Below are 27,138 nucleotides of genomic sequence, written 5' to 3'. Positions count from 1 at the left end.
GAACATTTTATAGAATTCTGAGTAAATAATATTTTTATAAATCCATCTCAAAATTACTTCAATACATGACTGTTAGTATGGTCATACTTACATTTTTAGACTTCATTATAAACTGCGTTGCTGATAGCATTGTGAATAATTATCCTTGGAATCAATATTCTAAAATCAAATGATTTTGATAATCATATCATATAAAAATTGCTGTCTAAAAAAGGCACTGTTATGTTTTATTAGTGATTATAGACTTGCTACGTTTTTAAATGTACCAAACTGTCTGAAATCGATAGGACAATTCTAACATGCCTAAATCAATAATCAAAGGACTAAGGACTGGCTGACATACGAACCGATCCTAAATGTTGAAAAGCTTCTCTTTTAATAATTCAGATAGTTTTATTTAAGTAATTGTTTTAATTCGTGCATAACCAAAAAATATAAAGATCTTATCTAAAATCATATTTTTAATTTTTCGAAAAAAAAAATATTGATTAATGAAACTTTTTAGACAAAACAAAATCTACAAACCAATAATGAATCATTTACTTACAAGGACAATATTGTTCATATTTGCGCTTCTATAAGAAAAATATATTAATTGATAAAAGAACAGTCAAGTATTGTGCAGTTTTAGTAGTATTTTTGGCCGGTATTGTCACTTAATGCGACATTTATTAAGTTGAAAATGTAAACAAACATCATATATGTATATGTAAGTTTTAATCAAGGACGGACATACCATGATTATGGAGTTGCTACGATTCTTCTAATGTTAATTAATATGGATTTAGAGATTCTTTGGTTTCCATCATAATTATTTTTATACAAGTCTTTGTTGAAAATAATTCATTTATGAACAATTAATACCATTCACAATGAATTGATTAGAAAATGCTTTCTATTTTTCCGACTCCATAAATTGATTAATATGATCGTGGTCACGTCTCTATAATATTATTTCTTTATTCCTTGCCCCTGCGGGGGGACCTGCAAGGCCTATTTCTGTTTTAATGATTTAAAAAAAAATGGATGGGAGTTTAGTGCTTTACCAGGGCACTCTGAGGGAAACCGCCTTCCCTTTTATACAGAGTGTTAATTATATCTGTTTGGAGTACTCAAGATTATTCTTTTATCTTTAAGTGACATATTCCCCATTAAAAAACCATAATTACCACAATGTGACCTTTTTGTTAATCTTGCCGTTTTTAGAGGTTTTAAAACTGAAGACAGACATAAGGACTTTAATAACAAATGGAAAAGGAATTGCAATCTTCCACAAAATATTTACCAGCTACCTTTAGAATTATTGTACAATATAACATATTAAAATTAGGGATAAATATTTGTTAATAGCCCATTGGTCTATCCCTGGAAGTAATAACTTATTACATTACTGTTAACGATATAGTTTTTTGAAGGAAGGCATAATAAAATGAAATATTAAAGATACACTCTACTCGTTTTGATTTATTTCAGAATGGACGTAGAATATACGTGGATATTATGACTAGGGAAAAATTGTCGTCAATTTAGGTAGCTTAAATGGAAATCTTTTTTTGGTCCGTTCGTTCATCCAGTAGGAAAGTATGGAGGGTTATCGTATTCTAGCCCGCTGCTAGTTTCACTTTATTAGAGAACATGAAAATCTGGTGTAACTTCCAAGTAATCTTATATCCATTTATTTATTGGCTTTAAAAATAGATTATGAAGCTTCCCTGGATCTATAAGAAGCATGGGTATAGTCCCTTTCAAGACAACGTCCCTTAAGGGGCGATTTTTCGTATTTCCAAATTGCTTCTGATAGGTTATTTTAGGTTAGGTTATATTGGGATAGATGATTGCCCCGCAGGGTTAGGCAATTGGCCCCACAGGGGCTAGAAATAGGAGAAAAACTACTGTAAAAATACGAAGAAACGTCCCGATTTGTTTCTTCATCTACTCTCAATTAAGGAAAAATTGCCGTTTTATTACTCTTCCTTTATGCTGTGCTATTGAATATTGAATCTGGAGATAGATTTTAAACGATCCAGGAGTCTAAAACGTTGGAGTGGAAACTTAACCTAACCAAACCTATTTTAAACTATGTAATATGTTTTTAAATGGCTAACCCCTGCAGGGGGCTTATTTGTATATTCATATCTTAACCTAACCTAACCTGTATAGAAATACTTAATTAAATTGATATTTTAAAACTCTTGCGTTTGTCCACTCCGACGTTTGGGACTCCTGCGTTTGGACTGGAACCTTTTAAACAACAAAATGAAGTAAAGTAGTTTCCCTTTAAAGATTTAAGTTAATTGTTTAAAAATTTACAACCAGGATAAAACTTGGAAGTTAAAGCATATGGTTTAATTGATAACAACTTGATAATTAGATATGGGTCAAAAATATTTATGATGTTATTTTTAGTTTGTCATTTGGTGATTTGTTTGGATGTTAAACCAGATTATCTTATACTCTAAAAAAGTGAAGCTCGTAGATGGCTAAAAGAACGATCCATCCCATTTACACCATTCCCTCCCCTTCTACTTGGTAAACGAACCGACCAAAAAATAATGTCTATGTTAGCAACCTAAATTGACGCCAATTTTTCCCCTGTCATAATATCCGCGTAAATTCTATATTCTAACTTATAATACTTATGGACTTGATTGTCCTAGTTCATATTATAATTAGTATTTCAAATAATGAAATATTCGGAAATCAAATTTGACGATAACAAAAAATAATCAAAGTCCTGAATTTTAATTCCACAAAATAAATCTATTTTTCTCGGAAAGACTACTCATGATATCCTAATAATTGTTATTGAAGAATCTGCCATTGTTCCAGAGGATATACACGAGATATTAGTGTAGGAAATACAATTGCTTGTGAATCAGTCTTCATATAGTTTGGACTTTTAGAATCCTATGTGAAAATTGTTGGGATAATTCCCGCTCTTGACTGGCGAATTTTTGGTTACAATTATGTTCAGCAAATTTGCAAACAGCTAAATTGTTTTAATATCTATGTAAGTACATAGACAAACGTTTTAGAAACCCTCTATTTTATCTTTTATAACTTAAAATGGCATATAAATTAATCTACACACAAATTTTGCTTAAATCATTAAGTTGTAACAGTCAGAATTTATATTTTTTCTTAAAGCCAAAAATCAAAATCTGTTGGTCTTTTGATTAAAATTTGCAAAATTTTATTTTGCAACATTATTCGCACATAATTTGGCAGTATTATAAACTAGAATATAATATTTTCACACATATATGTAAAATAAATCAGAAGGGCGGTGTATGTATTTTGCCTCTATTAAAAGATAATACAAGATAGATATTACTGTTTTTTTTGTATTTTTAAGTATATACTATATTTACTGTTTTTTTATTTTTATTGATTTAAATTTTAAAATAGATAATATTTTGGAAATAAATCCTGTTGGATTTTTTTCCAAAAGAACTGAACTACATACGAAATAATTTATCCTGAATCAAAATGAACTTTAAAGCAGTGGCGTTAGGTAGGAGGGTGTCAACACCCACCTTAGAATTTAAAATAAGAAGGTCTCCATTTACCTTTTTCACGTTCTAATTGTTTTACACCCCCATGATATATGGCTGTGCCACTGCCTAAAGTATATTTAACTAAAACTATTAAAAGCCCTTCAATTTGATAAAGAAATATAAATTAAAGATAGAGACACATTGTCAACCTCCCAACTGTTGAAGTAAGTTAAACAGATTTGAATTGTTGTGTGCTATCCTTCTTCTTCCGTCACTTTTTCTTCCAAGTACAATTTGGTTCATTTTTATTAGCAGCGCAGCCACTCTATCCTTGTTTAAAAGCAACAAGATGTCTGTTTGTCTGTCTGTAACTTAAGATCTCGCTAAACGCTGGACTGACATGGTTCTCCTTCACAATAAAGCTTCTTAAATGTTCAAAGATAACTAGTTTTGGGGAGGTTGCCTCTACCATCTCAAATGGATTAAATAACCCAAGAAAAAAAAATATTACTTTTTCTTTTTTGGAACGAACCCATTCCCATTCCTTTAACAGTATCTTCCTGGTTTTTTTTGTGGAGTTATCTAATTTAAAAACAAAAAACTTCTTGAAATTTCATTTAGTGGTATCTCGAAATTATTATATTAAGTGAAGTTTTAGCAATTACATTAAAACTGCCACAATTTTAAAAACAAATTTTTGTTAGCTTCTTATTGCATCCTTATCTATGAACACACATGTTCTTGTTATTGTGATAATGAGTGAAAAAGGAAGAATAAAGAAATAAAACTAGTACAATTAAGACCATAGTAGCGTAGCAACAAAAATCTATCTATTTTTAAGATTTATAAAAAAAAACATAATTAATGTACAGAAAATCTTTTTTGTCACGTTTAACTGGTAAATTTTAAACGCAAATTATTAATCATTACATTTAACTCCACGTTTGTCATTTGAATGTGCATGATGTGTGATTGTGAAAAGCTGGGTAAATACTGCATGGCGACTTATTTTACTTATCACTGAGTGACCTCGATCCAAACTATAGAGTAGGTGCGCTCCTAACAAAATATTTTTTTATTGTCCAAAATGTGAACAAGATATGTAATGGAGGAGGAATCAAATTATATAACATCATTGTTAAAATTAGGATTCGCCAGCCAATCATTCTTAGTGTGGCTTACTCGAAATGCGGATTATTGGACAGAACGACAATGCTACTTTTTTTCGAAAAAAGACTCTTATAAAGTACCAAATATGACTGTGGCTGGGTAAAAATAAAGATTGCTTGGCATGAATAAGAACGGCGTTATTGAGTTAATTATGCTTAGCCGCCATATTCGTGGCTGAAGATTATCTAAAATTTGATTGCTTTGGTTATTTTTTGGCGCTTGTCATAGTAAAATAAAAACTTTGCCTACAATCCATAAAGCTAGGGATTAGGTTTGCAGATGCGGCTGCCGAGCCCCTGGTTCAAATTGGCAGTAGTTTGATGTGATATAATAATACTGATGTGATTATGCATTTGTAAAATGTAAATGAATAACCATTGTTTACTGACGACAATGTCTTTAATTCAGTTTTTTTTTAAAACAAATATGATATTCATCCTTCTGATGTAATTAACACTGTTATGTGGAGCTAGCCTCAGGGGTGTATACATTTTATTGATTGATTCATATTAGACAGTGATTATTGATCATTGCCTCAGGAAGACAGTTCTTTCAAGTAAATTTTAATAATTTTGCTTCTTTGAATAGTAATCTTCATTTGATTCTAGATATAAAAATTAATAGATAATCAAAAGATAACTTAACCTATAAATTAAAGTCTCATTTATAGCAACTTATCTGCAAATAAGTTGTTTTACGTAAAGAATATAAGTTGGATAGGATGGTCAAGCATTTTTAATCCATTTCAAGGAACTATTCTCTTGTTTAGTGATATTCTTGTGTTTTATGCTAATAACCTTTTTTCTAAAATGGTAACATTAAAAATTGCAATTTATACCTTTTTGTTATTAAAAATGGAGTGGTAAAAGTTATCTTCTAATAAATCAAAATGGGACTTTCATAATAGGTCTTAAGGAGTAAAATCAGGAATCCGTTTGCTCCTAGCCTAAGAAATAATATAAAAGACATTTTTAAGGTTTTTCTTATAAAGGGTCAATTCAAGTTTTAGAAATTTTATCGAGATTTTCTCAAGCTAAGAGCATGTTATTTGGAAGCGGTGTTCGTTTAACATATTAAGAATAGCTACGATAAGTATCCTTAACTCGTTTTTATTAATTATGCTTAAAACTACAATTTATGGATAAAAAAATGAAATCAACATCAACTATTTTTTAGTTCACACTTTGTTAACATTGATACCAGTGACGTCAGCCGTTGCAGTTGGAACTACAAAAACACCAACAGACATAGACAATTTTACATTATTCTCGGACAGTCTTATAAATACAAACAATGATACTTCTCAAGTGGACAATCCTTTCATATTAGTCCTACCATCCATATTAGTTAGAACAGATAAGCTCAGATCCCTCAGACTGTTTGAGGATGAAAATATATCTGAAAGTGAGGAGGATGAGGAAGAGAGTGATATTGAGAACTTTCTTGATGCCAAGTTGAATGATACCAGCAGTGAGGAACAGGTCAGGTACAAAAGAGCTGCCAGGAATGCCGTGGAACGACTTGCCAGGTAGACATTTATTACCAGCTATTTAAAAGGACACTTTTTTGATATTATGTAATCAGTGGAAAACACGAGTCATAAACTAGCTGCGACACCATTCTTTCCTTCGAGAATAATAGTCAGTTCATTTTATTTATATAATTATAATCATTTTTGTAACTAATAGTTCTTTATAGTCATAATTTAATTTTTAAAAAGAAATATTCTGAAAATTTTCAAATAACAATGAGCTTTTTAATAAAAAAAAAGTAATATTTTTCTCAGAAGAGCCATTTTTATTGGTTAATGATTTCAATTTTGAATGATTAATTCCTTTTGTGACAATGAGATCTTAAGATCAAGGATAATTATGTTTATTGTTGGCGCAACAATAAGTATTATTACAAAGTAAGAATACAGAAGATTGTCAATGAATCACTTAATGTGACTTTTTGTTAGAAACTTTTTCAAGTTAAAGCATTGTATGTTTTAAATTTTTCTACAAAACATCAAAAAAAAAGGCAGTTAAAGTTAAGTTTTTAAATAAACGTAAGACGTACTGACTTATAACATAGTTATAGAGTAGCCTTGATTCTATAAATTGAGAGAAAATTTTATATTTTGCTATAAATTATCATAAAAATTCATTTTAATTGGCTTAATTTAAATAATAGAATAATGAAATTTATTGCTTCATAATTTTAATGATTTAATTGGTGCTAAAGAAAAGAATAGTAATTACAAATACATCCTTTCTTTATGGTCATTAATTTGAAAAGTAATAATTAAATATTTGTAACAGAAAATGATTTTAATGGTTTGATTAGCAGAAAATTGCAATTATTACAGTTGTTTTGTACGCTGGTATAAACAACAGGCAGGGATGGGACACTGGAAAGTTTTACACTAGTCTCCAAAATTTTATAATAACGTTAACTTTCTAAAATCGTCCATAACTGTTAAAGGAATCATCATATAAAGTTTAAAATCGATAGGACAATTCTAACATGCCTAAATCAACTATAATAGCTATAAGTTACATGCAGATGTACAGACCTACCCTAATTATAAAAAAGCTTCGCTTACTCTTGTAAAATCAAATGGGTGTTATGAAGCTTATTTGAAATAAATTTTATTTGAAAGCTTTGCAAAGTGGAAAAACTTATGTACTATTTGTTTGTCCTTGTAACCTTGACTTAAATTAAATATCATAATTTGACTGAAATGAAAATATTGTACAGTGCAGTGGTAATAAAGTCTTCTATCTATACTTTTTAGTCCCCTGTAGGGGGCATCAAATAACCACAGGGGATTAAACTGCCCCCCCCCCCCGTGCCCCTCAGCCTTCTAACATTACTCATAAATCAACAGATAACTAAAATATTTATGTCCCAAAGTAAAGCAACAATCAGAAATAAAACAAAATAGAAAGGTTTTTTTGTTTATCTTATAAAATCTTATAATATACATATTGTGTCAGTCCTTCCGTTTGCCCTGAAGGATGGCTATAATTGTAGCAACTTCATTTACGTTATTAGATGTAAATGTAAGCTATTTTAGACACCCTTTAATTTTATTGATTCCTAGACCTGTATGGCACAATAAGGTAAATAAGTTAGATAATACATGATTTATTTGATATTCAAATAATTTTCTAAAGCAAAAATATGATGATGCCTTTTATGATTTGCATGACTTCGCTCTATTAGCGTTCTCATCCTTGTTTTCATTTATTAATTTGTACGTCGTAATGATTAGGTAGAGCTTCACTGACAAAGAAATTATTGGTTGTGTGTGAGAATTATTAATGTGTCGCCTATGGAGATTATAATTATATAAATTGGAAATTGTGATGTTCTTTTTTTATAATTGAAATGTAATCAAGAACCAAAACATTTATCATTTAGTTTAGTCTTTCTCTTTTTCTCATATTGCTGTTCTGTAAGAAACAGACAACTTTCCATAAATATTAAGATAAAAATTATTAAATTAAAAACAGCTTTGTTAGGCTGGGCCTTCGGCCCCTCGGGGTCGGATGATAAAACTAGTTTAGATCTTAATAATTTTTCATTTTATTTTCCCCGGAAAACTGTCTATAATACGATGCTATACATTATTTTCCATTCTTTTAGTAATACTCATACTTTTTTTGTGTTTTGCTGAAATCTATGCTTATTTTCTTTTATAAACTGTACTTATTAAATTCAACAACGTTAGCTGAAAGCAAATCGTATTTTAATAGTCATTTCTCGCATCGTATTATAAACGGCTTTCCGCGGATATAGAATGTACAATTAAAAGATTAAAACTAGTTTTTTAGCCCCGAGGTGCGGAATCAAAAATATGATTTTGTTTGAAAAAATAGGTAAACAAGGACAATTTTGTCGCTCATTAATAAGTTTTTAAAACAATTATTAAATAGGTATTAATTGTACTTCACTACGCCAGTTTTTACGTCAAGGATAGTTAGGTCTAGTTATGAAAGAATCCTGTAATCAATATAAAACTTTATGTTGTAACATGTCAAAACATATTTAGATAAGCTGAACTATGCTTTCAATTTAACCATATTGTTTATTTTATTATGTTAAATTATGAGCCACGATTTATGGATGGTGTCATACTTTTGTTATTTTACCAGATTAATTGATGGGCGAGAACCACGTAGGAATCAACATCTTAATTATTGCAGACAACCAACTCTTTAATTGAGCACCACTTGTCTGGAAGTTTTAATTGTGCATGGTTTAATGAGTTGCACCTGTTTTGGGCCAAGGAATTCCCTCTACCTATAATATTTTGTTGTAGATCTAGTACAGCCAAATTTTCATGAAACTTATCGATAAAAGGCCATTCGAGTAACAAACTGTAAAATATGCATCTGTGTTTTTATATTTAATTTCCCTCAATTATATTGAAAGAAAGCTTAATACAAAACAAGGATGACTATGTTTTTAAAAGCGAATTAAAACAAATCATAAAGTTGAATTAACATCGAAAATAGCTTTTGATATTGAAAATACAGAATATCTCTAAACATAAACAATAAACATTTATTTTGTATAAAGTTGCTACTTGTAGATTAATGTTCTTTTGGAGGTTGTATATCAAAAGTCACACTTAAAGCAATAATTATGCCATATTTTTGTCAAAATGGTTAAATAACCAACTTTTTAATCAAGACTCTTCATGTAAGGTTTAAAACGGTAGGACAATACTAACATATGATGATAGCTATTCATTTCTGACGTAACGACGGACAGAGAATAAGTTCAGAAACGCTTTGCTTTAATAATTCAAGCATAACGCATAACTATGGAAATAATAAATTTAATTTATAATAATATTTTAAATTGGAAATCTAATGGTCCCATAATAAAATCAAATTCCATGATTTCAAACAACGAAAACTGCGCAAAAAATTTGCTAATTTTTCATTTCTTACACTAACCAAACCGTATCATTACAGAAGATAGAGAATTAAATATAACAAGAGTTCATTATTTCATTTACAATCAGCTTATTTGTTGGGAAATGATGGGTTCGAATCTCGGCCCGAACCGCCGTCATAACTAAAGCTGTTAAACGTCGTTTTACCTATTTATAATCATATAATAATTGTAATTGTTTGAAATATAATTGATCTTTTCCCACAGGTAGGTTTTTTAGACACAACGTTGCCAGGTATCCTAAGTTTTTTAACCACGTTATCTTATATGTCGGCCAAAATCGTTGGATACTTTTATTGAATGTGTCACTTGTTGGTGACAAACTAGTAGTTCATATAATAATCTAACATACAAGAAGTGTAATTTTGTACATCATCATTCGTAATGTAGTTTAATTTATCGTCCATTATCTTTCCTAAAGATCTATGATACGTTGTAGTTGTAAATAATTGATTTAAAATTGCAAATGGTTGCCAAAAAGCTGTCTTAAATGTTGCAATGAAATCACGAAACCTTCCCTAAGATGCTTGTTGTAGGGAGCGAGATTTATTGGAGGTTAGGTTCTTAGGAAGCTCTTTTTTCAATAATGTTCTTTATTTATGTTAAAATTTTATAAATTAGGATGGCATGGCCAGAAAATGAATTGAGTATGCTTGCAATGTATGAATTTAAATATCAAGTGTTTCAGAGTTGCCGTAAAGACTGGTAGTGTGGAGTTAATCAGAGAGATATCAGCTGTCATCAACAACTTTCAAGAGTCAACAGCTAATCCTGATGATATTAGAAAAGCTGTGGTCAATATCTTTACTGAATCCAGGTAAGATTATTCCAGCAAACAAAGTACCATTGTGTCCGTCTGTCTGTCTAACTATTTCTCCGTTACGTCCGTCTGTAATATGTGCATTTCAAAAGTCAAAAGCTAATCCTAATATAATTAAAATGTAATAAATATCTTACATAATATACCTAGGTAAGATAATAATATTTGTATAGTACAAAGTCTGTCTGTTAGTCAATCCTTTAAAGCTTAAGATATTTTTACATTTGGGCCGATTTTTTTATGGGTGGGACCCAAACCCCTCTCCAAAGAAATGATGGGGATTAAATGAATCCATAGGGAAGTAAAGGTTTACATAAATATAATTTGTATAAACAAAATATAATTTGGAGGGTTACATCCCCTCCTTAGCGAAACCGCACCTATTTTTCGACCATCAAACCGTATAAATTAAGATTATTAAAAAAGTTGAACATTGTAACATGCTAAAAATGAGAAACAAAGCTTAGTGTAAAAAAGCTTCGCGTTTTAAAAATGCAATTTCTATAATTACACATGTCTTAGATAATTAAGTATGATGGCTAACTAACTGGTTTTATTCAATACAGACGGACTGATAGACCCGACCCTAATTGTAGAGGTGTTTTGCTATTATAAATGCAATTTCTATAATTACACATGTCTAAGATAATCCAGTATGATGGCTTTACTAACTGGTTTTATCTACTACGGTAGGACTAATAAACCCGAACCTAATTGTAGAAGAGCTTTTCTATTATAAATTCAATTTTTATACATGTCTAAACTAATCCAGTTTGATGCTAACTAACTGGTTTTATCTACAACGGTAGGACTAATAAACCCGAACCTAATTATAAAATAGCTTTGCTATTAAAAATGCAATTTCTATAATTACACATGTCTAAGATAATCCAGTATGATGTCTTACTATCTGGTATTCACTAAGAATAATCATATCAAATTTCCCATGAACTGCTGACTCACTCACGGAGGGATATTTTATCTGAAGAAAAAAACCTGGCGCCTTCAAAGGACGTCCAAGCTTTTTTTTCAAATGGTTTGTGGTGGGATGGAGTATTTCACGTTTTGAGAAGTAAAATGTCGAGATTTTTTCACCTTACAAAATATTGGGTGGATAAAAAAAACTTAGGGCTTTGACTCTTGCACCAAAAATATTGTTTATATTAATATAAAAAATTGACACAAGAATTAAAAATAAATTACTGTTTAAACCGAATAAGTAAAATATTTTTTCTTTAATTATCCTGAACTTGTGTTAAAAGCGCCATGTATGATTAGTATGAGGTCAAAAGCACAGCTATATTTTATTTTAACAGTTTCTATACAATTTCCATATGAGTTGGTATTGGGCCTTAAACGGCCCCCTGTTCAATTCAACCTACAAGTACTCAGGAATAATAGGAGATAAGGCAATATTGATGTATAACAATTTATGACTACCAAAATTACCCTTCTGTATTTTTGCTCTTAATGTTTTTGAAATTTATATGTTTTTAAAAGCGAAGCTTTTCTATTATTAGGGTCGGTCTGTACGTCCGTACGTACGTAACGGATAGATCTTTTTGTTAATTTAGGCATGTTAGAATTGTCCTATCAATTTCAATTTTTGCATGATGATGTCTATAGGAGTTGGGTATGAGTTAAAAAGCGAAACAACTCTATAATCGTTACCAGAATGTCCGTACGTCCATTTTAAACATGTTGCTTTTTTAACATCAAAGTTTTATGTGATGAAATTATCCGATTGGTCTGATTTTTGGAATACTGATTCCTAGGACAACAAATTACATTGTTATAAGCGAAGCATATCTATAATGAAGTCCTAAAAATGTAAGTATGTCCTTAAACTATATCCTGTATTTAAGCAATTGCTAATAGATTTCCTTACAATTTTGCTTCGTTCGACTTTTAAACATTTATATTCTAATTATTCAGTTCTGACACTATACAAGTGTTAATGTTCGTTTGTCCTGCTGTTTCAGAGCTTCGCTTTTACTTTATGGATGTTGTCATCCTTGTTCTTATTTAATGGAGTTTAATATTTATAACACATCAATATTAATTAATTAAAGATGTAGTTATGGCTTGATGCTTTTACAACTGTAGCGGTTATTTTTTATAAAAAAAACTTATATCTTTACTGCTTTTAAATTTAAAGATATGAGAGAAGGTACTTCGCCCCTAGCCTCTTAGTGCTTAGCCCTTAAGAAGAATAAGGGTTAACCCCCTTAAACTATAATAATTTTTTGCTACTTACTTTGCTACATTTCGTCCACAATTTTTTGGGGGGTGTAGGGTACCACATCCCCTTTCCAAGAAAATAGACTAAAACCTTCTGATTTACTGATTTCTAATAATTAAACGATTAAATCTTCTGCAGCCAAGCAACTCTATAACTAGTTTATATCACTTCTTCCTCCGTCCACCGACTACTTTATCAATTATGACTTGCGGCTACGCCCCTTGAGGCCTCTAGTGGCACTTTCTCTTGGGATTACTTTATTACAAGGATTGTTTACTAAAAGATTTTGAATCTTTAAAATAATGCCCTTCTTCATAAAAAGGATATCTGGTGATTTATTGATATGCCCTGAGAATAATCCTTTTAATGTTGGTTACATTATGCCAGTGGTCATTGCTGCGCTACTTATGGATATAATATTGTAAAATGTATTGATTTTAATTGTTCTAAAAATTTAAATAAAAAAACAAAAAGAAAATTGCTTTTCTGTTTCCTTCAGATATTCCAATAATGGATGTTCTATAACAAAGTGAAACTCGCATCGGGCTAAAAAAATGATTTCCCCTTCCACTTTATTTATCCAATCTCCTCCCCTCCTGTTGGATGAACGGACTGACCAATAAACGAGTTCCATGTTAGCAAGCTAAATTTTTCTCCTGTCATTATATCCACGTATATTCTACATCCATTATTCCAATTGTTGTGTGTGTGTTTTTTATGTTTGCAATGCAACCACATTATTGTGTTTAAAATAATCAGTAATTGTTATATTGTGGTTTATCCTTAGAATTTTTTATATCATGAATAATGTTGTTGCATCCGCATAATTTGCAAACAATAAGAATAATCATTTATATATGTTTAAACAATTTGAAAGTGGAGCATTTTAACACCACCTCCTTTTTTCTCCTAATTTTAAAACTAGGGGCCAAGTCCCCTAAAGGCCTACAGGGGCACTTGAAGGGGAGGGGGGGTTTATATCGACCACCCAACTTTAATTCTATTTTTAAAAAAGAAAAAGTAAAAAAAAATTAGGTGGTCTTTGTTCTAGGGATGATTTCTCTTGGGAGGGTGGTAAATATTTATAAAATAGTTATAAACCTTCCCTATGAGAGCTACATTGTAAAGGAGAACCAAATCGGCTCAGGGGTAAGCGAGATCCATTGGTACACACAGACACACAAACAGAATCGGTTACTTTACTTTTTAAAATTATTGTAGGAGAAAGTTATTGATTCAGTAAGGTTCTTAATAGTCCTAACAAGGGTGTAAAAATTATTTTTAAAGATACGCATCTGCATTGTATGTGACACTGTCTGTCTGTTTGTCCCTCTGTTAAGTAAAACCATGGACATTGAACTTAAATTGTACTTGTACCATAAGTTTTTATCATCATTGGGGGCTGTTAATAATTTTCTCTCGATATCCTCTAATTTGTAATGTCGCGGTCGCTCTTTTTAAATTTTGACCTTAATTTAAGCTTCCATTGGACGTAACCGTAATATTAATGGAAAAATTTAAAAAGTTGGGGAGGGGGTTATGTTGTCCACTTGCAGACACTGGGATTCTATCAGATAATCATGAATTATTCTTTTCACTTCTCTTGCATATTTTTTTTCAACTCTGGCATAATTTCAGAAATTAGTCAATTTTTAATTCAGATCGTTTTAGATTATTGTGATAATTTATTCTATGCAAGATAAACAAAGAAGAGTGTTGTATGATAATAAATTAAAAGAGGTAGAAAGAATGTTTTTTTTTCCAAGATCTTAAAAACTGCTGTAGGTTAGGCTATTTGATTACTATATTTTACAAAAAAAATTGTAAGCAATATGATGTTCTAACACACTAACGTGGATTATAACTTATTGGATTGATGGGTTAGAATTTCGTCCCAACACTGAGTCATAACTAAAGACGTTAAGATTGGTTCTTACTGATACTATGTCAGATGCTTGAGCGAAATTGATAGAGTGGGGTAAAGCCTTGGCTCAAAACAAGCGCAACTCATTAGTTGGGATTTCCAGACAGTTGTTTAGTAATTGAAGAATCGGTTGTAATATGGTTCAATTCGTTATCCAAAGTTATATGATACAAGAAACTAATTTCATGTGAAAAGTTATTTAACAAATAATTTTTATAACAGACTCTTTAGAATTTTGAATTGTTTAAGTAATGTCTATTATTCTTTTTATTTCAGGTTTGCAGGCCAAGCTCTACCCATTCATTTCCAGAAACTTCTCAATTCTAAAAATCCTCTCAGGTTAGTAAAGGAACATTTTAATCTTAACAAATCAAGCAAACACAATTTGGACAGGAATGTTGCACACTGCCATACTCAGCGAGGGTGAAGTAATAATAAGTAGCTCCCATGAGACAGCGGGTCAAGTCATGTTGTACTTGGGCGTGGAGCTTGATAGCCCTAATGGCTATACAAAATTTTCTCGTTCTACTCCATGACTACTTAGGATCAAACACAAAGGTCCAATGGCTACACAGTACACACACACACACACTAGAAAAACTCATTTTCCTTGTTAGGTTTTCAAATATAATATCTCCAGTTGATAGCTACTATACAGCAGCTTATGAGGAGGTGGAGTAACCATTTATAATTTCAATTTACAACTTTTACAATTTTCTAAATTACTTTAGCTGTTATTGAGATACTTTGGTACAAACTTCTTATTCTACTATATAAAGTAGTTAGGTTTTTTTCCAAAGCTTAAAATTTCAACAACAGATGAACTGATTTAGTTCTCCTTTTTAGAGAAGCTTTACATAGGAATGGTTTTTGGCTATTCTATTTTGGTATAAAAGCCTTTGGATGGTTTTAGGATATTTTCTGTCCTCCTCTCACTTCTTTGAATACAGAAACCCAAAACGCTACTAGCGCAGCTGCTGGTAGTTATGATAAAGTAATAGTTATTTCTTTCACCCGTGCCTTCGGCACCTCGGGGCTAAAAAAAACTTGTTTTAATCTTATGATTGTACATTTTTATATTCGTAGAAAGCTGGATATAATACGATGATACACATAGTTTTTCGTATGAATGAGAACCGGTTCCTATCCACCGGATTCGAATGAATACGAGAAAAGAGTTTTCTCGTATTCTTTTGAATCCGGTGGATAGGAACCGGTTCTCAAAACTCCCAAAACTATGTCTAGCATCGTATTATATCCAGCACCACGGGGCTAAAAAACTGGTTTTAGTCTTATAATTGTACATTCTATATCCGCGGAAAGCTGTTTGTAATACGATGCGAGAAATAACTATTATTTTCTACAAAGATAAAATCCGTTATAATTTGTCAAAATAGACACAAAAAATTAGCGAGCAAAATTTAAAAAATTAAGACATTTAACAGACAAATTTGAAATTAGTTGATGTGTTTTGTATTAGTTTTTTGAGAGGCTGCTTTATAATTTGTATATCTCGCCAGACAATCCGACGGTCATTGTAAGAAAATTTACGTTTGCTCTCTCTTATATTGACAGATTAAAAAAAATCATCAATTGCTAAAAATCTACATGAGACATTTATCAAAAATGTCATAATATATTAGATCATTTATTGACTATACCTGCAAAACATCTACTTTGATTTTATAGCTTACCAATTATTGTATTTGATATAGAATACGTGGATATTGTGAGAGATTCTCGCATACCCTTAAAAATATTTTTCTTAGCTGGCTAATATAAAGATACCCCACCCCTCCCCTTCTCTGACCCCGGAGGAACATATTTACCAATATTTGAGGACTATATTTGCAACCTAAATCGATTACAAAAATTCCCCTGTAACAATATTTATTTTTTCGAGTATAGTCCCTTTCGTGGCAACGCCTCTTAAGGGGTATTTCGTCGTATTTTCACAGTAGATTTTCTACTATTTCAAGACCCTGCGGGGGGCTCTAACCTTGCGGGGCCTATTGCCTATCCCTGCGGGGCAATCACCTAACCTAATCTAAAATAACCTATTAAAAGCTGCTGTGAAAATACGACGAAACGCCCCTTAAGAGGCGTTGCCACAAAAGGGACTATACCTATTATTTCTATATCCATTATTGTTGTGCTACGAATGGACATAATTGTCCATGTTAAAGTTACGGCTATATAATCATCACACAATATTCATATTGCATGTCATTTCTTGATACATTGGTTTTTATTAAAAAATCTTATTTTTAACTTGTATTATATAATATTTACACAAATTAGCAAAATGCCGCGGAATCATTCGACCAAAAAAACAATTATTGATTTTTTTGTAATTAATAAGGAGTACAAATTATTACTGTTTTATTTTTTTTTAAATTTCCTACATAATTAAAATTAACTTAGACAATTTTTTTATAATTACTTAAAATTTGTCTGGCTTAAATACACTTTTTTATATGAAAGAAAGTGCAGTGTTAATGGTGCTTTGATTTAATTTTTTCTCAAGGAAAAGTGATTAAATAACAACTTAATTGGAAATGAATATTTTTGGTATGTGCACTGGCTCTATAATGGTTGTGAATATTTAAATTATTCTAGTAGTTTTCTAGTTTTAAAATAGCCCTCAGATCTAACTTAGGATTTATTTATATCCCGACTCAAAGTGTCTTTAAATATTCTCATATTATTTTTTATACTTTAAGAGAATTTTTCTGTTATATTTTTAAAAATGACAAAGCTAAAATTTGTTTTATTTGTCAAAGAAGATGTTCATTTCATACAGAAAATTAAATTTTCAACATTTTCTAATTTCTGAAACTTGTGCTATATTTCTTCTAAAAACACAAGGAGACCGTATCTATTCTATTATACAGTATAAATCTTCCTGCATAGAACATCCAACTCAAACTCCAAATAAGCAGCCAGACGGACATAGTAAGTTGTAGATGCCGTATTATTCTTCATAGCATTTTAGCAGTAAATTTTTTTAACAACTAAGCAAAATGAATATTTTTTGTATCTCGTATATTCCAGAGTAGCACAGACCTAATATGTAACATTAGTAAGAAAAATATCTTTACATACAGGCCAACTGAAATGATAGAGTTGATACTCATTTGTCAGAGCTGGATTTTTAAATCATTTCAATGGTGCGCTAAATCGGGGTGCGCCGATTTTCAGCCAATCACAGCGCGGCATTTCGTAAAATGCTGTGCTCTCATTGGTGGAAAGGTGGTTCACCCCGATTTGGCGCACCATTGAAATGATTTAAAGATCCAGCTCAGTAGAATAATGACAAAATTAATCCCTCTATCTATAATAGAAGCCAATTAAACTAATACTTTTTCACAGAAACCTAAAGTCTGCTAGACCGACAATCCAAGTAAATTGTATACTGGATGCTCTTTAGTATAGCGAATTCATTAAGGACAGCCGGACGGACATATCGATCGTAGGTTAGCTTTGATTCTAAATAAATACAAGTATAACACAAAACCTAACTGGCTATAGATATCCAATGATTATAAGCTTCCAAAGGCTGGATTTTAAAAAAATGGAAAAAGATTGAAATATTTAATATTTCTTAACCCGTGCATTAACCCGTGCAGTGGTATTATATAACATAAATCTTCATATACCGGAATATGAATTACATAAAAAAAAAACAAGAATGCATTAGGCCATAACATTTAACATAAACTTTAAAAATTCCCATTTGAAATATGATAAAATAAAGGGTTTTAAAGCGCTCAGGGAAGGGTGGCAGTTCAAGTAAATATAACAAGGATGACAACCTTCATATGAAAGGAAATAAAATCACGAATGGACAAACGGACAATGTGAGTTATAGAGCAAATGTTCAGTGGCCATAAATAAGATAAAGAAAAAGAAAGAGAAGTATAGGATTTGTTTAGCATGACAGACCTAATAAACATCCTCGGCAAATAGCCTACAGTAAATAGCAAGCAACCAAGAAAAATATATTTCCCCCATAGCGTAAATAACGAACAAACAAAGTGAATTACTGTATGCTTTGTCTAAAATAGTTATTGAGTAAGGGAATCAAAGCTTAATAGAATACGTTTTGCACTTAAAAATGGCTTAACCGGGATCTATGCAATTTTAAGAAAGATTGCACGAAGTAGACCAAATAATTTATATATTTTTCATACTTGATTGATAATAACAATCCATCCATGAGGGTAAAACAACATAAAGAAAAATAGGATCTTGGCTTTAAAAAGATTAATTAAAATGATTTTTTAGCAGCAGAGCTTCTCTAAAATTAGTCTAAATCAAGAACAATTATAATTCTATCCATAAGTAGTATAGGTTTGGATTGATTTTTTCTCATCTTTGATAATCCGACAATAAACAAGAAATCATTTTACTTATATTCGTTTGTATGGTCGGTCGGTCCCTCTTTCAGTAAGGCATACTTCGTCAAACAACTTTATATAAAAGAAATATTTATAATACAAATTAGAATTGTTGGATAGGTAGGCTTAGTTGGAGATAGATATACCAACGAATGATTATTTATTACTAGTGGCGTTTTCCCTAAAAGTGCGTTTATTTAACCAATAACAACTCCCTTATATTAAACTAGCGTCTGCGTCCCTTGCACCATATCGGTTCTGTGGTGAGGGAGATCATTCGCCCCATAGGGAGGGGGAGGTTAGTGCCCCATAGGTACTTTGAGGGAAAGCACCATACTAACTAATTTCATATTTTGTTTTAGTGTAAAACAGAGATTACTGATCAGAATTAATAACAGGTAAAGTAATTTTTTAACACCGTAATGTAAAAAAGTAGGATTTACTCATCAAGATACTTGGGGCTGGGCAATATCTTATTGTAAAGATACGTATTGTGCAAAAAAATTAAAACAACTCAAGGATCTTCCCATACAACATTGTCAACTAAGTTATGTAGTAAATTAAACTGACAAATGTAAATTTGTTTTATTTTGACTTGTTTCAGGATTAATGAGCTAGTAGTAGAAGAAGAAAGTAAAAGCAGCAGCGTAGCTCCAGCCCAAGTTAACAACAACAGACAAAGACAACCAATAGACAGATCAAATTTTCTCATAACCACCTCAACACTTCCCAGCACAGTAGACTCAAATCTGCTGCCAAAAACAACATCTTCTATTCCGAGTATAACAACAACATCAGCCTTGTTTACATTTACACCAGTGGCCAGGTCAACAGCTGTACCTGATAGGGTGGGTCAGAGAGGGGCTACAAGCACCAGGAGGAGTGATACAAGGGAACATCTTGTTAATAGATCCAGATTTAGACAGAATAATATAGGTCCAATACAGTCAATTCTTACTATGGATTGCTAATAATCTAATACTAGTTAGTGTAAGGACATTGTAGCCTCAATTACTTTGCACACCTTTTGCTTATTTGTTAATAAAATTGCTAGGCATAAGAATGGGGTGAAGGGTTGCTTTACTGTTAATTGTTTTTTACCTGTATAGCAAAAGTGATCTGTATTCTTTACAGTCCAAAATCCTCAATATGGCATAATGCCCCCTTGCCTATATCTAGAAACTCTGAAACTTAGAATTTTATAATGAAAATAATTTCGATGATTTTTTTAAAATGTATATTTAAATAGCAATTGAGAACCTTATGATTTTTCCTGTATTGTTTAACCCAGGTAAAGAAAGAGGATTTAAGTCTAACTTTGTCATCAATGAAAGTAAATCAAACCAGCAAGAGGAGCCAAGGAGTACAGAACATTCCAGGAATAGGAGTTGATTCAAATTAGAAAAGATTAGAAAAGAATGAAAATATTTTGAGAAAGTAAATTCCATGTCTATTTGTTTAATCACATAAATAAGTTTGTTGTGATTAGAATTATTATCTTAAATGCCATGTTTCAATACATGATAACTAAAATGTCTCATTTATAAGCACATCAAAGGATATTGTTGTGTTTTTTTTATGATAAAGAATCAAGAATAAGAATTTAAAATTGATTGTGAAGTTTTTTTTTATCTAAAAAAATCTTAATACAGTTATGATTTAATTTTAAGGAAATTCCCATTAAGAATTTAGAATTTACCTTTTGTTTTTTTTAATCAACACTTAAATTGTCAGATTTGACAGCAAAACTGATTGGAGAAAATTAGGAGTAACCAAAGAAACTTCCCTTGTGACTTTAGCTAAAACTATTGAGACTGAAAGAACAACTTCTGCTTTCAATGATTTTACAACAAGTGTCAGTATTGATGTTCATGACAATATACTACCTAATGAAGACAGAAGAACTCAATTTAGAAATAAACCCAGAGTTAAGAGCAATGTTAAAATAAATGAAAAAGAATCAAGAAAGTTGCCAAATACATTCAGGAGAATGAGAACTAGAAATAGAATTGATCCCAGACCTAGAAATAACATTCCTGTTCTAAGATCTAATATAGGAGTAGATGAACCAGAGAATGAAATTAACATAAATCAAATAGAAAAGCCTAGATCAAGTCAAGATGATCTTAAACAAGAAATCCTAAGTGTCATGGATCAGGAAATATTGAGAGATCAAGCCAAGTTTGAGGTAACAACAGGAGGCATTCAAATTACAATTCCCATATTTGAAGAGCTTGAAGATGACCTAAAAGATAAACTTACTAAGCATAAACCATTTCAAAGAAGAAAACCTGCTTTTAGGAAACCTTTCAAGAAAGGAAGAAAAGCAAGTAAGAGAAGAAATCATATCAGATTTAAGAATTCAAGGCTTGCAACAACCACACAAACTACTTTTATAACAACACCCCTAGTTACAACTCCAACAACTACCTCAACAACAACTACTACTACTACCACAACCACCACTACAACTACTACAACCACAACAACAACTACAACCACTACTACTACAACAACAACCACCACAACTACTACCACTACAACTACTACCACTACAACTACTACCACAACCACTACTACAACAACTACCACCACTACTACAACTACGACTACTACAACAACCACTACTACAACAACAACCACAACTACAGAAGCACCAAGAAGAAGAATAGTGCCAACAACTGCCATCAGACCACCAACCCAATTTCCAGCAACTTTTGCACCCCTGCAGTCATTCACAGCTCAATCTGATAACACAAATATTGTTAACCAGAATGAGGTTGAAGTTTCACACACATTTGCCATTGCTTTTGGCCATGGAGATGCTGCTGGTAAAGAAAGGCCAAGAAGTTCAGTTGTTACAGGTAATGTTCCACCTAGTGCCACTTTCAATACAGTCCTAAATGTTGGCAGAGGCAGGAATCGTTTTAAGCACAATAAAAATAGAAATAAATTCAAGACTGAAAAAGATGAATTTATTATCAGTAAACCTCTTCATGTTACTGAAAAAGAAGAAAAGAAATTTGATTTAATTAATCCATTTATTGAAGAAGAACCAAAAAGTTCAAATGATGATACTAAGGAGAGAAGGATTAATTCTAAAGCTCCTACAAATTTTCCATTACAAAATTTTAACTTTTCTTCCCAAGAAAAGGATAGAAGTAATGATGGAAGAGGTAACACTGAGGACACAATTGCTAGCATTACAATTAATTTTGAAGAACAACCTCCTTCTATAGATGCCCCAACTTCATCATTTGATGCCATCACAAGTCCTGATTATCAAGTTATAATTCATCATAGGGATGAAACACCAACAACAGAAATTGGTTCAAATGACATTCCTGAAACTAGTGAAGATTATAGTTACTATTCAAACTATGATTATCCAAATAATGAATATAGTGATGGGTTTAATAATTATTCTGATGACTATTATAACTATGATGATAATTATTATTACAACTATAACTATGATCTACCTGATAACAATAATGATAATCAGGATTTAGATTATCCAAATAGATTCAATTCAGATCAAAATGATTCAAGTTATGACTATACAAATTATGGATATGATTATAATAATATTAATGATTCTCTGTATGATTATGACTATCCAGAATATCCTGACAATGATGTTGCAGCTCCACCACAGCAGACACAGGAATTTTTAACAAAAAAAAATAAACAAAGATCTTATCTTCTCCTCTTTGCTAGAAACAATTTCAAAATGTGAACTGATTTTTAAGAAAATAGAAGTTTGTTTATTAACAATTTCAAATCCATTAGTACATATAATTAGGAGTAGATTAAGGATTTCTTTCTGCTCTTCTTTAAGCTTTTCTCAGTTGTTAAAAAGAGATACTTGGAATGTATTATTCATTCTTCAGCTGCTGTATGAGATAAGCTTCTTAAGATTCCATTGTATTTATACTCTAACTGTATAAGTCGTTTCTGATAATTGATAAAATTATTACAAATTCGATATGCTTGTTTTTTTTTGTTAACAATGTTCTGTGCAGAATGAACCCAGAAATTTTCCAAGCCATAACAATTTTAATGATAACACCAACAACAAAATTAATAATGATCATAGAAACACAAATAATAATTTTGATTATGATGAAAATACAAGATTCAGAGTGCCAAAGAAGCAAAATAAGCAAGAGGAAAGAAAAGTACAATCAAATAATAAAAATAATGATAACAACAAAAATACTCCTGTAGTTAAAACCAAAAAAGAAAACTTTGGATTTCCTTTGAGTTTTGGACGGGCCAGTGAAGATTTTCCATTGGTGGATCCAAATAATATTCCTAAATCTGGATTTTCATGTATTAACAAAGCATTTAATGGGTAAGTACATTTGAATAATTTTGATTTTGTGTGGTTTGTGTGGTTTGTGTAGTAAGGAAAAAGTAGAATAATTGAGTGTCTTTCTGTATTATTTCATTTATCTAAAATTTGTCTAAAATGTTATTTTCAATCATTTTGTAATGTTCAAACATTTGTACAAATCGAAAATTTGGCTTATTAAAATTTCAAAAGGCCCAAGATTTTCTGTATAATATTCTTTGTTTAAGATATCAAATAATTTCAATATGATTTTGTTCAATAAGATGCAAGAAACAATTTTTTTATTGATGAAATTTTAAATAGTTTTAGAGTTGCCATCTTTTCCCAAATCAAAATTTGCAGATTAATATTTAACAAATATTAACTTGTGTATTTAAGATATTATGCTGATGTTGAGATTGGGTGTCAGGTTTATCATGTCTGCTTTGGTAAGTTCGTTCTTTACATGATTTTATTTTTATAGAGTAGCGAAGCTACTGGAGATGTTTTTTTAATGATTTAGTTAATGAATTTTACTAAACAAGACATCCAAGCTTTTTTGAAGGGGAAGTTTATAAATTTTGAGGGGGTTTATCTAATGTATTTTTATAAAATTTGGAAGTGAAGTGTTTCTAAGTTTAAGGACGTTTATGCTTAGAGTTTTGAAAAAATTCTGTTGCTGTTAGAAATGCTAATTAATAATATTCTCAGGGAATGAGATGTTTACCCATGTGTGTCCAAATGGAACCTTGTTTAACCAGAAGATTTTGGCCTGCAGTGTTTGGTCAGGTAGGGTTTAAGCACATTGTTACATTTTTTTATTTATTTCTAAAATACTGTTTTATAAAACATACCAAAGAAAGTGTATATTATATACTCTAGTCTTAGGGTAGCTGTCTTACTAAAAGTATATTCATATTCATTTGGATGTTTAGTTTTATGTTCCTACGGGAATATTTAAGGGATAAATGAAATGTAAAAAATCACGAAACCTTGTGTATTGAAAGGTTTCGTGATTTTAACACTATGAATACATTTAGATTTTATAAGTAGTTTATTAAAATATTTGGTGTTTTTTTTTCATTATAAACAATAACATTAACCAGAGAAATTATAGTCTTACCTGAAAAATATTTTGATTTATTGAAGCATATGATTTTTTTGAATATGATGAATCGTATTGCAGATAACAAACCCGACCATCCTTCTTTTACTTTTGTAAAAGTATGGTTATCTTTCTATAAAGCAAATAATCTTGGTAACCGTTACACCGATGATATTCTTTTTCTTGAGAAGCTTTCTATATTACCAGGGAAGGCTTATAGCTATTTCTGGGCGGGAACCTCCACCCTCTTAAGAGAGATCACCCTAAGAAAAAAAATAACCCTTCCCTAAAATTTGGATTCAAATCACTTTCCCTTAAGTATGTATAACGATTTGTCGGAGTATGAACCAATTTTTGTGATGTGGTTTTGTCCGCAAACCCTGACATCTAGCAAACATGCTCCTCATACTTTGATTGTTCAATGCTTAAGGTGTTGACTGTTCTGAGGATGGTGTGGAGGCACAGGCTGTGGTCAACAAGCTTCTCAATGCGGAGATGAAGTTTGTCACAACTGGACAGGTCAGTTAGATACACGAATGAAGTGCTTATTTTGTAACCAAAGTTTCAACTCTGAGTTAGGACAAAAAGTTACAAAAATATATTCAACAAATTAGAAAAAAAGTTTAAGTTTACCTAACCCTAAGTAAAAAGAAACTATTATGTCCCATTAAGAGAGATAGTACTATGAATAAGAAAAGATAATATACTCTATTCTTTAGAAATATACGATTTCTTTTAAAGGTGTAATTAAAATGAAATGTTCTAGTAATTTTTCATTAATTTGAATTTCATTTGGATATGTATGTTATACTAAATCAAATTATTTTCTATTTTTAAAGAATAATACTTATTATAGGGTGGTGAAATTATGGTGTTGATATTTTTATTAAATCAAGATCTTCCAAAGCTTATAATAAAATTTCTCTTTAAATGCACTCTGAGTTACATATATTCAACAAATTAAATGAAAATTTTAAGTTTACCTAACCTTAAGTAAAAAGAAACCCATGTTAAGGTATCTATAAATAAGAAAAGATAATTACTATATTATTACTTCTTTTGAAAAATACTATATCTTTTAAAGATCTAATTAAAATGAAATGTTCAAATATAATCTCACGTCAATTTCATTTGGATATGTTTGTTACTAAATCAAATTATTTTCTATTTAAAAAAAAATAAGACTTGTTTATATGGCAGTGAAATTATGGTATTGATCTCACTATTAAATCAAGATCTTCCAAAGCTTATAATAAAATTTCTCTTTAAATACACAATAATCCATTGATATATCTAACTACAGGAGGTGAACAATCCAACAGAGGACTTGCCATGGAGGTTTAGAAATGTGGACAGGAGGAGACGGAGAATGCTCTGAAGATACAAAATGAAGTAGAATTTTAAGTATAGATTAATAAAATTGGGATAAGGCTTCTTAAGAATTATTAAATGTTACAGAATTGAAAAAAAGTAAAATAATGTTTATGTTTTAAAGCTAAAAGCCAAATTTTATCTAGTATTTTCGTAAAACTAAAATTAAAGCATTATTTTGCTGAGAATTTTGACTTTTTCAGTACTTAAGAGTCCTGTTGATTTTTTTGCCGTTATATGTAAATATAAACAGTTTTAACCTATGGGGCATTAAATTCTAGTCAAATTAAGGAAATTTCTAGTCATTTGTTTCAATTTAAATGAACAATAGTATAACCTATATTTTAGTATTAAATTTTATGAAAATATTTACTTTAGATGTTATAGGATTTAATGACTTCAATTTTCAATTAATATTAATCTGGTGAATTTTTGATAATTTAGTTTTCGAGGTTTCGTGATTTGTAAACAACCAAAGTATTAACAAAATTATAAACCTCCTAGTAAATCTAGTTGATATCACATAAAAATAGGTGTACCTATCTCATACCTAGCATTAGGGTTAACCTATCTAGTAGATAGCTACACCTAACTTTGTGTGATTTCACCTAGCATTGTTAAACAGTATGAATTGTAGATATGAAACTTGTTATTATTTCACTTTATTTTCTCGTAATGATCTATCACTCCTCCCTTAAATACGAAAACTGTAAAATAAACCAGAATTTAGATAGTCAGTTTTTTCACATTTTTCAAAATTTAACCTGGTGAGCTGGTGTGATGGATAAATATATAATTGTACAAAATATATGTATATATCAAAATATATGGAAACTGCTTATGAAATTTATTTTTTTTTGTCCGAATAAGATTGGTTGTTTGTATGTCTGTTTGAACCGGAAGATTTTCATGTCATTTCTGTATGTTGTGGGTCTAGCGATAGCTGATTAGTATATAAAAATATCATTTTTGTTTAAAATTAAGTTTTGATCAGAACCAACGATGATAAGCTGCGATTTTCCTCCAAATTTTCAAAATAATATTTTAGAAGAGTAGGTTTGGCTATTTTTTGATAAAAGGTGTCCTAACCCCACAGAAACTAGCTTAAAACTACCATAGTACCAGTAGGTAAATTCCCTATGAAGCACACATCGGTTACCGAGTTATTAAGCTTCAAACGGATATACAGATATCGTACTACTATGTATTACAGATAGATATAAAAAGACAATAGTCTTTAAATTCTTATTAAGGGTTTCTAGATTTTTTGTGTGCATCACAAACATACCAACAAATGTATTATAGAAAAGCTTTGGTACTGAT

General features: G+C 30.7%; 1 protein-coding gene across 1 annotated transcript; it reads left to right on the top strand.

The window, feature by feature from the left end:
* The first annotated feature begins 3,489 nt into the window (after positions 1–3,489).
* On the top strand, positions 3,490–26,650 carry LOC145328164 (uncharacterized). Its single transcript, XM_080171747.1, has 14 exons — positions 3,490–3,514; positions 5,844–6,195; positions 10,306–10,434; positions 14,880–14,942; positions 19,366–19,401; positions 19,608–19,939; positions 20,295–20,390; positions 20,803–21,333; positions 21,655–22,643; positions 23,029–23,360; positions 23,739–23,788; positions 24,051–24,128; positions 24,875–24,963; positions 25,748–26,650. The coding sequence occupies exons 1-14, from the start codon at positions 3,490–3,492 to the stop codon at positions 25,820–25,822; spliced, it is 3,177 nt and encodes a 1,058-aa protein (XP_080027873.1). The 3' UTR covers positions 25,823–26,650.
* Positions 26,651–27,138: the final 488 nt, after the last annotated feature.

The sequence above is a fragment of the Acartia tonsa genome, chromosome 1 (genome assembly GCF_053477335.1).
Source record: "Acartia tonsa isolate MP-2025a chromosome 1, ASM5347733v1, whole genome shotgun sequence".
Lineage (NCBI taxonomy): Eukaryota > Metazoa > Arthropoda > Copepoda > Calanoida > Acartiidae > Acartia > Acartia tonsa.
This window is presented reverse-complemented; position numbering and strand designations above follow the sequence as displayed.